The 15360-nt window shown below is 40.7% G+C and overlaps 1 protein-coding gene across 1 annotated transcript; it reads right to left on the reverse strand.

Moving 5' to 3' along the window:
• Nucleotides 1-4406: 4406 nt before the first annotated feature.
• On the reverse strand, nucleotides 4407-14551 carry DNAJA1 (DnaJ heat shock protein family (Hsp40) member A1). The gene is made up of 9 exons (XM_057721225.1): nucleotides 14395-14551; nucleotides 13170-13311; nucleotides 12843-13020; nucleotides 10691-10795; nucleotides 9745-9972; nucleotides 7624-7738; nucleotides 6275-6390; nucleotides 5525-5625; nucleotides 4407-4790 (listed from the first exon to the last, which is right to left on the reverse strand). The coding sequence occupies exons 2-9, from the start codon at nucleotides 13299-13301 to the stop codon at nucleotides 4572-4574; spliced, it is 1194 nt and encodes a 397-aa protein (XP_057577208.1). The 5' UTR covers nucleotides 13302-13311; nucleotides 14395-14551; the 3' UTR covers nucleotides 4407-4571.
• Between the last annotated feature and the right edge of the window lie 809 nt (nucleotides 14552-15360).

Raw genomic sequence — 15360 nt, forward strand, 5'->3', positions numbered from 1 at the left:
TAGTGGGATAAGAGAAAATCTGGGGTTGTTTTCTTGATGATCAGAGGGGAATTATCCAGACCTAATGGGTTAGGAAAGGTTTTCAGGAGCTGAAGGTAAAGGGCTTTGGTGATCTTAGGAGCTTTCCCAGGCACTGCTGTGTGCCATAGCTACAGGGCACGTGCTGGACAAATGGTAGGGTCTGGGGAGAGCAGGCAAAGGGGAGAGGCATTAAGTACATTTTCTTTTTTAATGAAGTAATGCATTGGTGTAACAAGTAAAGGCAAATTTTGGGGGAAAAAATGAATCTGCTTTTCCCTGGTCACCCTTGTTTGTGCATCTGTCCACAACTTCATTATGTACAAACCTAAAAAGTGTTATTCTAGAATGTTTCAAAGTGGAACTGAGCTTCCCTTACTCTGTGCCTAGCTTTTTTTCTTTCAGCCCCTGTGGCCGTTTCCAGCACAAAAGTTAGGGGGAGCCCCCGGGAAAGAGGCAGAGGTGGGAAAAGGGCTGTCTCGCTCCTGGACACCAGTGCAATTGCCCAACTCTCCCACTTCAGGAGAAGAGGTGGTGGAGGGCAGGCTGCCCAAACTCTGGGGTGGGGTGTGCTGGGTCGGGTGTGGTTGAGCAGCATGGGAACCAGGCAGGCATCCTGGGCCCTTGCCCCCTGCCCCTCCTTGGTTTTTTTATTTATTATTTTTTGGCAGCGTTGGGTGACTCTTCATTGCTGCGTGAGGACTTTGTCTAGTTGTGGCGAGCAGGGGCTTCTCTTCATTGGCAGTGCACTGGACTTCTTGTGGTGGCTTCTCTTGTTGCGGAGCACAGGCTCTAGGTGCACAGGCTTCAGTAGTTGTGGCACACAGGTTTAGCTGCTCTGTGGCATGTGGTATCTTCCCAGACACGGATTCTTAACCACTGTGCCACCAGGGAAGAGAGCTGCTCTGCTGCTGCAGCCCAACCCATTTAACGGATACTCTTCTCTAGCATTTAAAACTCAAAATACATAGCATTAAAAACTCCATGAGTTGTCCCATCCCCCACTCAGCTGTTGAACAACTCTGGAAAACACTGAATGACCTGGTATTCCATGGCAATTTTTTTCTTTAAAATACAAGTCTCAGGTTCAATTGTGTGTTCTCCACTATTTTTCAGCTTTTATCACTACCACTGATGGCATTCATTGAGCCCCTCCTTACTGTGTAAGCAGTGTTACTTCTGAGAACTGCTTTATGAGCTCCAGCCTATTCTGATTCCTATCACATGAAGAAACAGGTTTCCAGAGGCTTCATGACCTCGCTCCTGGAGCTCACAATGGAAACCAGGTGTGATTCCAGAACGCAGTTTCTTTACTCTTCAAGAGTCAGTTTCTTCCATCTTAAGGTTTAGGTAGATGTAAAGAATCCATGGGTTGTTCCTCCACATTCTGTTAACACTACACTGAAGGCAGTGAGGTAAGTAGAAAGCATTCAATTACAAGAAACTAGATTCCAGTCTTTACTGTCATTTCTTTTACTTGGGCCAAGTCACCTGGTACCTTGTTCAAAAGGCAAGTCTCTCAGGTCCTAACCTAGACCTACAGAATCCAAGTAAGTAGACTATATAGATCATTTCCATCAACTATTAGGTAGGTGTTTCAGCTCTTGTCTTGTTGGTCTCAGAAGGTTGCTGAAATAACCAATTAAGTGGTAAATGTACAAAACTTCAGAAACCCTTGAAAGAGCGTCTTGATTGCTATAACTTGCTAGGTGTTTTTCATTCACTGTGCTTTTAGAGCCTATGCTTCATTTTCCCACATTATTTCAAAAAGAGAGGGAATTATCATAGTGTATGTCTAAGATGGTAAGCAACCTCAATCTGAAACAAACTTGCAACAGCAAGGGCTGCCATAATTTGACCCTCCACAGCAATTCTAACAGCAGCATTACTGTTCTGGTGATTAACATATAACTACGTCCCCATGGTGGTGGTGTAGAGCCTTGGCCTTATATAACTATCCCGTTGCTTAGACTACACCACAATACCCAGAGGGTGAGACTCAAATCATGTTTTAAAGCTTCTGAGGTAACTCCAATTGTAGCCAAGGTGAGGACCATACTATAATGGAGAAAAAAATCTGACACTAAATTCACAAGGGAAGATCTGCCACCATGTTCCACTAGGACCCTCACAGGACATAATCAGTTTCCGTTTTATTCCCTGCAAGTAAGAATGGACAGGGGAGGCATCACAAAGAAAGCATTAATGCTGGGGCCACAGAACTACACACTCTTGGCCAAGAGTTCTAACAAGAATTTTTTTTAACAGACTGCAAACTTGTCAGTTTCTGCCCCTCCAGGTTATAACTATTTCCTTCTAGTGATTTCTATCAAGAATTTTTTACTGTGGTGAAACAAAAGTAAAGCTTACTCAACCATTTTAACTGTACAATTCAGTAGCATTAATTACATTAACTTGTGCAACCATCACTTTTCAAAACTTTCGTCACTGGAAACAGAAACAAGCACACACTAATTTTCTGTTCCTCTTCCTCCCAGCCCCTGGTAATCTGTGCCTCTATGAATTGCCTAGATGTTTCATATAAATGAAGTCCTTTTCTGTTATATATACATGTAACATTTTGTCTATCCATCTGTTAAGACGCATGGCTTGTTTCCTCTTTGGCTATTGTGAATAATGATACAATAAACACTGTCACACGTTTCTGAGTCAAGGAACAGAACTACTGGGTCATATGGTGAATTCCATATTTGGCGTTTTGAGGAGCTGCTCAACTTCTTCCATAGAAACTGCACCACTTTCAGCAACAAGGTACAGGGTTCTAATTTCTCCATTCTCCCTTGTTTCCATTTTGGATTAGATTTTGGACTACTAGGTATGAAGTGTATCTCACTGTGATTTTCATTTTATTTCTCTCATGACTACCATCATGTAAGGATTTTTATAATCTTAAAGTGTTTTTAAATGAGTCACAAAATAGGTTTATTGTAGAATTTTTTAGACTCTAATATAAATTCAGTGAAAACTAAAATTTGTTGAACAACCATTATGTTTAGTATTTTGATTTGTTTTCCTTTCCTGGACACTTGCTTCATTATCCAAATACAAGGGCAGCTGTTTGGCCACAGACTAAAAAAGAACCCAAGGATGATAAAATGAGGAGAGGCTATCAATCAAGACTGTCACCATGACAAGAAACCTGAAGATTTGGAAACGAATGCACTTTACACCAAGTTCAATCTCGTCTTTTTAACTCAAGTGTTTTGAAGGGAACTTCAATCATGGGTTACTTCCAGGTTCGAAATGTTGAAGCCTCCTGATTACAAGAGATACAGAATCAGAACAGAATAAGCAAAAAGCTCCCACATCCTCACTTCGGTGATTGCAAAGATTTTTAAGCCCCCTTTCGTTGCTCATTACTCACCTCTCCACTTTCACTCCCCACCCGTGTTTAACATTAAACATGTAACTATGGTTAAGCAGTATTTTTCTGTATTACTTTCATTAAATGAAAAATTATGTATCTTAGTGAAAAGCCAATGCTTTAACCTGGGAAAAAAAAGCCTGTAGTGACACACTGGACATGCTTTGTAATCAGTATATTAAGGAGACATTCATACATTTCAAGAATTGCTTAAATTCTGATATCCAGATTTAAGCTTGTCAACATATGACTTTAAACATACAATTAAAGCTATTCATCATAATTTGTTATACTACCAACATTAAATTACAGTTACTTTGGAGTATAAGTTAAATGGTTTAAAGTAAGCCTGTAACATACCTGCAAAACACCTTCCTATCTCATACATGCAAATTACTTCTCCACCTGAAGGTCTCATCACTCTAACCTCTTAAGTTACCCTGCTCCAGAAGTCACTACTCTAAAGGCTTACTGTGGTCCAAAGAGAAGGGGGGGAAAAAAGTAACCAGGACCAACAACTATATATATTAAAAAAAAAAAGATGGCACAGCAGAAGGGAATGCAATTCTACAAATGCAAGCCCTCAAGAAGCAGCATGTTATATTGATAAACCCCTTCTTCAGAAAGGTATCATTTCTACCACTGATACCACAGGCTAAATTAAATTATACAGCATGCCATCTTCAAGTAACAGTTGAGGCAACAGAATAAATGCAGAGGCATCACAATGAATCCCACTTAATCCCATTATACAGACCAACACTCCTCTACAAATTGTTTTGACTACTAGTTAAATACAGTTTTAACTTCATAGCTTAACAATTAAGGGTCATACACTGAAGTCAATACATATACCTGGCATTTCAGTCTAACCTATTTCATGTACACAGCTGAAATCACAAAGTATGGCCTAACAAATGCTAGGGGAAATTTCTAAAGTAGTTTTTACAAGTATTAAACTTATCTTCCACACTGAAGTCATCATACATACAGGGCAAAGTCAGAGCTTTTATATTTGAGTTTATTCTTCATTTAACTTTTAAAACACTACTATAATTGAATATTTAAACAAAACAATAGCAAGTAGTGAGCGTATTATGATTATAGTCCTTCACTCAATCACTACTGCAAATAAAACGCCAGCAGCGAGTGCCATGCAGCAGCCCCATTAGGAGGTCTGACACTGAACCCCGCCCCGAGGGTGGTGCTCATCATCCTCATAGGCTTCCCCATTGTAATGGCGCCGTCTTTCCTGATTCGGGTCAAAGTCCACTAGTTCTACCTGGTCCATTTCATCAGTCTCTTCCACCTCCTTCCTCTCAGGTAGGAGTTTTTCCAGCAAAGAGAGTTTATCAGGGGAAAGAAAGCCATTCTCAGGAAAGTTTACCTATAAAAAGAAATTTCTACTATAAGTTTAAATGATTTACTTCATCCTTAGCTCCTGAGACAAATTACCATTGACCCATCTTCCCCAGATGTAACCACACAATCTTTTGGTGGCTCTGCCAATCCCAGGTTAGAACACATGTTCTAAAAAGGCATATATCATCTAGTATTCTGAACTAGAGTTCAAGGTAAGGTCTTAAAAAAAAAAAGATTCTACTAAAACTGCACTGTAATAATCACTTCCACTCAGCAAATGCATTTTAATAGGAGAATCCATCCTAAAACACATTCTAATTCCTTCTAATGGATAATTTAAACAAAGCTATTCTTACTCAAAAGGTAGTCCCACTAAACTTACGGGTCTGAGGCCACTCAATTTAAGACTGAGGGAAACGGTTCGGTTGCTTTAAGAACCAGAGCACTGCAATATTTTGCCAAAAATCCACACTAGCTAATAACGTGCTTCTGCTGAGCTTTAAGATTCCAGCTATAAGGCCCTCATGACTAACATACTCACCTGCCACGCACTCCCTCTCCCCTGCCAATCTTTAAATAGCCAATAATGATGCCAACAAACCAATACCAACTTGTGAACAAAGATGTTCAACACAACAGGAGTAATATTAGATCTACACAAGGGAAAACATAAACGATGTTTCTGACCATTCATAAATTGTTATTGAATTTTAATAAGCTAATCATTCTCAAACATTCCTGAGGTACTTTATAGCTTACCTTAAATTCAATGATTAGGCGACCCTTTTCATATGGTCTACGATAAATTGGCATGCCTTCATTTAGCACACACTTGATATCTCCATGCTTGACAATCTGACCTAAAAACATTGAAGCAAATTCCTTAAATACAGTTACACTTTTATGAGGCAGGGAAAATAAAGAACAGAAGAATGTCCTAGGACTTCCTAGGTGGCACAATGGTTAAGAATCCGCCCGCCAATGCAGGGGACACGGGTTCGATCCCTGCCCCAGGAAGATACCACATGCTGCGGAGCAACTAAGCCCACGTGCCACAACTACTGAGTCTGAGCCCTATTGAGCCTGTGTGCCACAACTACTTAAGCCCATGTGCCTGGAGCCTGTGCTTCACAACAAGAGAGGCCACAAGAGAGGCCACCACAATGAGGAACCCGTGCACCACAGCGAAGGGTAGCCCCCGCTCGCTGCAACTAGAGAAAGCCCGTGTGCAGCAATGAAGACCCAACAGTCAATAAAATAAATAAATTTATATATAAAAAAAAACGTCCTAGCTCACTGTTCGGAGTAAAATTATGTGAAACGATCCTGATACCTTTCATTTACAGATTTTCTAGGGGCTTTTACAAGAGAACCAGGAACTCACATTTCAGTTCAGCTCGAGAATATGTACTGAGCAACTTAAATGCCACTTTCCTCCATGCCTACACTAGCTACTAGCAGACAATTAAAACACTAGAATAGAAACAGATGCCTATCTAGTTACTGTACCTGGATGAGAAGTGATGACTATAGTTCGGTTGTCAAGGGTAGATATTGGCTTTTGGAAGCCACACAATGCTTCAACCAGCTTTATGTCCATACACATGAAAAGGTCTTCTCCTCGTCTGTACAACATAAATACAATATATACTTAGATCTTCAAACCAGCAATGATCAATCACAACTACCAAAGTAGGCAATACAGTTCTCGTAAAGACAAATGGTATCTTTCTCAAAAGATGCTTTCTGCCCCATTCTTAAAACAGAGCTGAGAACTGGGAACAGCAAATATATGGAACCTGCCAGCACAGTTTCCTGGACAAGGCTTCAGAATCCCTCCACATACTCTAGGCAGTGGAATACACTTCAGGCTGGGTCCTGGATAAGTTAGGGTCTATGAAATTAAATAAAGGGGATATGGCCAATTTCAAAGGGTAGTAATTTCTTTATTGATGTACACGAATTAAGTAATACAGTGCCTGGCACATCACTAACACTATCTTTTACATTTAATAACAGGCTATTTCTTCCTCCTCATACTTACTTTATTTTCCAATTCATATTAATAAAATCTTTTCATCAGGCAGAATACTTTTCAGAAATACTCTTCAGGTTTTACCTCAAATGACAGCATCAAAATTCTGATCTGGATAGCACTTCCCATTATTGTGGCGACACTATTAATCTAAGACCTATTCCTCAGATGTCATTCCCAACAGACTTACTGGAACCCTACTCCAGTCTAATGTTTTGAAATTAGCCATTGATATATTACTTAACACTGTTAATCTTTCTTGTGCATCACTGTAAGTTCATCACAAACACAAAATTATTTCCTAATAGACCTGAATTAATTACAACTTTTTATGCAGATGATTCCAGACATTTATTTAAAATTAGAAGCAACCCAACTTATCGTGAACTCAGGATTGAAGAAATTGGTGAAAGCTTTAGGGCACTATTTCAAAACTAACTCCGTATGAAAAAAATTGGGGGCTAAGTTTTGTCCAGGGATGTTTCCCCTAATCCACCTATTTATACTTCTACAACACATCTCCTAATTGAAGTACAGCCTTCAAAATCCAAATTAGGCAACAGTTTACTAAATACAGACCAAAAACAAAAAAACAAACAAACAAACCCACAACAACAAACTTTTGTTTTTAGCCTCTTTTAAGATTGAAACAACGGTGATTAACAATTATTTATAAAAGACATATATAGCCTAACTCTTCTGCTGTACTTTTCTAGGTTGTTTCCAGGAAATGTGTTCTAAAAGTAATGAAAAAGCATATTTAAATTGGGGGGACCACCAAATATGCAAGATGTCAGTTTGAATATTTGATAAAAGCTTTTACCGAGTAAAAACAGCATGGTCCTTCTGATCTAAAACAATGATAATATCTCCTGGCTCCAGTCCTGGTTCTTGGTCTCCTTCACCATGGAATGTTATCTTCTGGCCATCTTTCATGCCTAAAAACAAAAGGCTGATTTTACACTCTTAATATCTAAGATCAGAATCTCTATTAAGAAACACAAATGCACATTTGTGCACACAAAAAAATGTTCAAGTCTTTGTGGATGCTAAAGTTTTACAGAATTTACCAAAAACGCCCACATGCTTAGATCACTTCAGCTTCTTACTGAAGAAAGCAATCATAGTGGAGAACACAAATTCAGGAGGCAAACAAATCAGGCTTCCAATCTCAGAGCTGCTATTTACTACTAGGCCAGATTACCCTCGGGAAGCAAGTTGCATAACCTTCCAAAGTGTCACCTTTCCCACAGAGACCTACCTCCTCTATCAGGGCCCTTGTGAGGACTAAAGAAAAAAGTCTATGCTGGCACCAAATCAGTGACTGGCAAACATTATAATCATAAATGTTTTTACTATTTCATTACTTTAAAAAGACTCAGTCAAATTATTTCTAAGTTTAACAGAAGCATAAGTCAGACTTTCTTTCCTCTACTGTATTAACAGTAATACAAAATTTTAAAAATCTGTAATATTTTTATTGAATGATTTTTAGTCCTCTTTAAAAAAAAAAAAGGATAATTATGGCTGGGTACTTTCAGATCATGTGGTTAGTGTCAAAAACAGAAGTTTTTCCAATAAGCAAACATTTCCTAAAGGCCAACATATTTACTGAGATTTCTTCCCTCTGGTCCGCATATCTCAGTTCAGTAAGGGCTTACTTAGCTAACTAACACCTCTAAACAAAACTCATGTGTTTGCAGATCATTACATTGCAGCAGTAGTGCCAGACTTCCTGAACCAATGATCACTGAGGTCACCCAGCAAGAGTAACTTTGTTTCACTTTCTATTATGAAAAGTATTAAACTTCAGTAGCCAATAGTACAACAAATCCCTATATATCCATTAATACAGATCCAGTAATAACCAGCTCATGACTACTATTGGATGTATTACACACCTCCATCCACATTCCCTACATATTTTTCAAGTAAAATACAGACATACCAATTAACCCAAATACTTCAGTATACATCTCTAAAAAGGACTTAAACCAAAAGATCAGTTATTATACACTGACAAAAAGAAACAATCTGTCTTTAATCATCCACTAGGCAAAACTGTCTTGCTACACTAGTGAGGCACTTGAACTCAGCTAAGTTTTGCTAGTTGTTCCATTAATGCTAAGAGTATGGGCAGGGACTTCACTGCTGGTCTAGTGGTTAAAACTCTGCACTTCCACTGTGGGGGCATGGGTTCAATCCCTGGTTGGGGAACTACGATCCCACAGGCTGCACAGCGCAGCCAAAAAAAGTATGGGCAAGTGCAGCATTCATAAATGGCTTCACTTACTACCAATGCTCTCCTGAGTACATACTGTTGGCAGCAAAGGGGGAATCTTACCAGACAGGGAGGTATTCAAACCCTACTAAATATGGACCAATTAAGGAGAAAAAAAAAAAATGTGGGGAGGGTGGGGTGGGGTACCATGACTCACATGGGAGAATACTATCGCAGGGGCTTAAATTAACAAAGATGTATACTTTCTAGTAATACTTTCATTCTAAAACAGCGAAGTCTGATGGAGTCAACCATGTTGACTATTTCAAAGTAGTACAAATTATTCTGGGGCTATACATGTTTCTAAGATTTCTACAATGAATATGTACTACTGTTAATACATTTTAAAGCATTTTAAAATAAACTGACAAAATTAAGGAATTGGCAAAATTAAGTAAATCCTAATAATATTTACAGAAAATTTTAAGTTATAACCCAAGAGGCAGAAACTGAGAGGTATGTTTACATAACCTGTAAAAACCATTAGAAAGTAATACTCATAGTCTGAGTTCTTACAAATAAGTTAGTAAATCAAAATACACCCCAACAGTTCCTAAGGAACTGTCCCCAATTAGGGTAGTTTTAAACAATTATAAAATTTAACATTAATATAATTTGCCACAGCACTCAAAAATTCAAAATAGAAAGTGGCTTAGAACTCACCTTTGTCAATATGAACTTCTAGAATTTTCTTCTCTCGAACTATCTTCCTTCCATTGCAGCTTTTACATCTATCTTTAGGACTGATCCGCTCCCCATGGCCCTGGCACTCCATGCAGACAGACTGAATTTGCTGAACCATTCCAGGTCCTATCTGATGAATTCTTATTTGCATTCCAGTACCTCGGCAATTGGGACAGCACTCTACTGCTCCTTTCTTACCACCTCGGCCTAAATAGTTTAAAAAGAAATTATGTTTCAATTTAGTACTGGACACGGAGATGAATGGAGATGAATATTTTAATAAGACAGTTCCTAAACACTGTGCTTCATTAATATTTTCAAGGTCTGATGGAATGCTGCTTTAAGAATCTACAATTCAGCCTTTTTACTTGATAAAAAATATTGCCATCATCAGCTTCAGTTATCTATAAACATCTTGACTGCTATTTTCCCAAGGAGCCATTTCAGAATTCTGGATTTTAAACATGTGCTCCCAAAGTGCAACTCTTAAAAGACTAACTGTGAGATCAGAACATTTTAGACTTTATTCTCTCTAGAAAATACCATATTTCCAACAAATAACTTGTATTTATTTAAAAAAACCTTCCAGGCTCATAGCCAATAATTTGACAGCTGACTACCCCAAAAGAAGACACTGTCAAATCATATTATGGATTATGAAACCATTGGAATGCCTCTGAAGTTCTAGAGAGAATAGGAGTACTCATCTCTGAACAACGTTGAGAACAGACACCAAATTAGATCCCAGCTACGTTCAAAATGCACACATAAAAGTGCTAATAATTTGCTAATATCTCTCTAGGAGGTAGGTTCAGGTGGTTTTCATACTTGCACCCTCCAAGATTTAGGTAGTGCAGTGTCAGTTTTATACATCCAGCAAGGTTTCAGTTCCACTTTCAGTTATATTATGAATGTTAAGACATACCTTCACATTTGTCACAAATCACGTTCTTTTGCAGAGCTAGTTTTCTTGTTGCACCATTATATAGGTCTTCTAAAGTTACTGTGAGTTGATGTACGACATTTTTACCTAGAACAAAATATTGCTCGTTAAAAGTGTAAGATGCTGCATCTTGTGTTCAATGCACTATAAAAACAGTAAAGGATAATGAAAGATGAGGCTTACAGGGTAAACACGTAATCCTCTGTGGTGTAATTTCAAATAAGGAAAATCAGGTAAAACTAGGCAATCTGTGTAAGGACGTTGTTATGGCCATCCTACATTTACGGCAATCAAAAACATTAACTACAAAAACCACTTGAGAAAACTCATGTTATTTAAATAGACACATTTCACAATAAATTAACTCAAACTGCTATTCTGTTCCTATATAGTCTTTGAATCTTTCACTTACTACATTCAGCAACATGACCAATTACAACATCTAAAAATTCTTCAGTACACTAAGTTCCAAAAATGAATCAAAACTGGCCAGGGAAGCTGATATATTTATTCAGTCTCCACAGAAGAATATCAATCGCTACTTCTTTCTGAAGTACGAATAGCGTATTTACTGTTAAGCCAGCACTAACTGTTAAAGGCTAGATTTCTCATTTTACCATAGTGCTGTCCAACAGAACTTTCTGTAGTAACAGAGATGTCTCATATCTTGTGCTAGCCAACACAATAGCCAGCAGTCATACATGGCTATCGAGCACATACATACGGCTACTGCAGGTTAAGTAACTATATTTTTATTTTTATTTGAAGTGATCTAAATTTGACATGGCCAGTGGCTACAAGGAGTAACATCTCATCTAGGAATGGGAAGTGGAAGGAGATCATATAAGAACAGAGGCTACAGAAATGTAGTCACCTCTGCCGATCGTTAATAAGTTCCTAGTTAATGATTCTCCCACAAGGACTTTATCCACCACAAAATATTGCCTTATGCTTAAGTGAAAGCTCTCAAACTTCCTATCTGTGCATGTCTAATGAACATTTTTAGTTTCCAATCAAGAGTAAAGTACCATTAATATGTATAAAACAGATAACAAATGAGAACCCGCTGTATAGCACAGGGAACTCCACTGTACAGCAGAAACTAACACAACGTTGCAAAACAACCATACCCCAATTAAAAAAAAAAAAAAAAGTAAAGTACCATTAACTATAACATTCTCCTTGTAGATCCACCTTTAGGTTCTGTATCACAAATACAATTCTATGTAATTGGTTCTGGCATGCTGAAAGCTGCCCTTCTTTATTTAGCTTTAAAGATTTTAGAATATAGGAAAGGAATAAAGATTCTGAAATTTCCCAAAATCACACTAAAAAAAATGACCTTTCATTGATCTAACCCACACAATAGTTTGCCTTGACTGGAAATTGTTTTTAAGGTAAACTTCCTAAAAATAAATAAAACATATTTCTTACAAGAGAATTTAAATAAACAATTTCCAGTCTTTCTGAATCCAAAAAAGCTCTAAGAGAAAATTTAATGGCTTGCCCATTCCTCCTAGAATGGGCTCTACCCATTAGTCCCTGTTGGTACCTACAAACTACACTGGGAACAAAGTAAAATTAACTCTGACTAGAACACTGTACTTGTGTGAGCAGTACTTCCATATTTCTGTTAAATGTTAATGGCACATACTTTGAAATAATAAAATCGAAGCAAGATTAAACAGATAGCAGGGTATTTGGAGGCAATGAACCTGTCTTCCAATCAAAACTCTGATGCATGGCCATATATGACCTTGACGAAAATTTAGGATTCTGAGTTGTAATTCACTTTCGACTGAATAAGGCCACTGTACCATTGGGGTTAAGCAGCAAATAAAGTCTGTGACAATAGCTTTGAAAATTATGCTCCTACACTTCATTCCTTTAATGTTTGATAACATCACAGAAGTCCTATGTACCCCTAGAGCTTTAGAAGCACTCACTTGTTAGCACTCGATTGGCTTAGCTATTTTTAGTTTAATCAAATATCATTAAAAAAAAACTCTTACCATAAATCAGTTTACAAAATTGTACTAACAAGTAAACAAGCATTTAATAAGTGAATTCTCAAGAATTTACTTTGACCAAAGGCTAATTTTAATTTGCTACACGTGGACTATGTTATTCTTACCTCTCCTTTCTCTCTGCATCCTGCCTCCTCCTCCAAAAAACATATCAAAGATGTCCATGGGGGAACCAAAACCGCCACCTGCTCCACCTTCTTTAATTGCCTGTTCTCCTCCTTTGTCATATAATTCCCTTTTCTTTGCATCAGAGAGCACTTCATAAGCTTGAGAAATCTGTTTAAACTGTTTCAGAAAGGGGGATAAATTTCACTCAAAAAACTCAAGTTATAAGAGCACAGCCACTACATTAGACACACTCAATTTCATGTTGTAATGGAAATACCATACACCCGACAAGAACTATTCAGCTACGTTTTGAGTGCACTACTTGCCTTCTCTCCTTCATTTGGATTCTTATCAGGGTGGTACTTCAAGGCCAGTTTCCTGTAAGCCTTTTTCAATTCTTCTTGGGTGGCATTGGGTTTGACCCCCAAAACATCATAGTAAGTGGTTTCTTTCACCATTTTCTACAGCCTAAAATAAGAAAGTTCAATTTTAGCCGACTTTCATCTGGCAGCTTTAATTAGTAAAGTCAGAGTTCAGGCAGAGAAATTCGTTCTTTGACAGTTCTGATTGTAAGAACACCACCTTCCCCAAATTTCACAGAGAAGGTAACAATTCCTTTGGTAACTCAGCCACAAATTCTAACAGACTAAACATAAGCTAATAATTATCAGGAAATAATTCAAAAGTCTCCTATAGCAGCTGGTTCCCGCTCTCCCATCTGAAAGCTCCCGTACCAACGCGACTATTACCTGGATTCTCCCTGTTACCCTTCCCAACTAGCGACAGAGGGCAGCAAAGAAAAGGAGCACTAACAGGTTCAGTCCACTACCATTATTTTTGGTAAATCTAATAAACCATACACTTGCTAGAAAAAAACATTTGGGCACAAGGCGGGGAGGTAGTGCTTTATGAAACTAAGAACAAGAACGCCAGCTCCACAAAGCAAGCTCCCCTCCCCCTCCCCCCTGAGGCTGTTCTTCAATCACAGGACGTATAGCTCCTCCGCTTGGACCGCCTAACCCTTCTCGCCCGCACAAACCAGCCTAGTTTACACGCTGTTAGGTTTTCCCCTGCACTCAGCGCCGATCGTTAGGGTTTCCTTCCTCTCCCTCCCACCCAGGATCGAAGGGGTGGGAGAAGCTTAGCCCTCAACAAAGAGAAGGAGGGGAGACCGGAGAAGCGAAAGCCGCAGCCTCCGCCCGGCCCCTCCCGCAGCCCCTCGCCCCCTGGCTCCCTGTGCGCGTGCGCGCAGGGTCGCCCACCCCCCACCCCAGCGAGCGCGGGCGGACAGAAAACCGGAGGTGGCCGGTCCTCAGAGACCCCAGGCTGGACGGGGCACGCAGGAAGCTTCAGGAACGGTCTCGGGTCTACTAGCTGCGCGCCGGCGAGGGCTGCCGAGGCACCCCCACCAACCCTCTAGAAGGGGAGTCGTGGACGCACGAACCGACAACCCTCCCGCCCACGCGGAGCCAACCGCCTCCCGACCGCGGCTCCGTCTTCCTTCCCGGCGCCGGCCCTGGGACGAGGGGAAGCGCGAGGGCTGAAGCTCACCGGTGAGCGGGCTGCTGCCAGTGTAGGGGAGCGAGAAGGAGCGCGTCGCTGTGCGCAGCTCGGGCAGCCACCGCTCCTCCGTGTCTCCCAGAGCGTTCTGGAAAGTTCCGCTCGGCGCGCCGCAGCCGTGGTCTTTTGTAGCCGAGCCCGGGCGCGTCACCCCCCCGGAAGTCCCGCCCCTCCCACCGCCGCCACCGCCCCGCGGTTGCCTGGGCGACGGCGCGGGGGCGCTCGGGCTGGGAGGGGCTGTGCCGAAGGGGGTGGGCGCAAGCCTGGGTTCCTGGCGCTGGTGGAACTTTCTGGAGCCCCTTCCTCCACCCAGCGGTCCGTGAGTGCGGAAGTCTGGGGCTGGAGCAGGGATTGAGCCGGAGTGCTGCAATTCTGGGTCAACAAAGGAGTCCCAAGACTGTGGTGCTGCCGCGGCTTGCGAGCGCGCGGAAGACTCGGGAACCGGGCCCGGGGCGGGCGCTGTGTGCTAAACAGGAACCTCTCAGAACAAAGCCCTGCCGCACCTCCTCCCCTCCGGCGCCTCGTTCGCCTCTTTTGGCGTTTCTAACCGGCTTAGTTTCTTAGCCTTGAGGTTCTGGGAAGCCGCCGAGCACAAAATGCTGAGCAAGACGGGCCTGGGCCCCACAGCAATCTCACGCGCAGTCCAAGGCCTCGTAATTCACCAAACTGTGAAGCTGGAAGAGCTCTTAGTGCAAGTCCAGACCCCAAAACATACTTTATTTGCTTTGGGTTTTGCTGTACGTTGCGCTCAGGCAGCGCTAAATGAGGAAACGTTTGCATTACCGTGCTGCGAACCGTGGGCCTTGGAGTCTCTCTGGCCAGGCGTTCACCTGGTTTGGGTAGCCGGGGACACAGTAACACCAAGAGTGGCTAACTAGCAAATAATTTTAATTATTTGTACTAACGTTTAAGCTCTACTAGTCTGTGAATCTGGATCTATAGTCTGCAAAGTGAGTC

This window comes from Hippopotamus amphibius, chromosome 2, assembly GCF_030028045.1.
Source record: "Hippopotamus amphibius kiboko isolate mHipAmp2 chromosome 2, mHipAmp2.hap2, whole genome shotgun sequence".
Classification (NCBI taxonomy): domain Eukaryota; kingdom Metazoa; phylum Chordata; class Mammalia; order Artiodactyla; family Hippopotamidae; genus Hippopotamus; species Hippopotamus amphibius.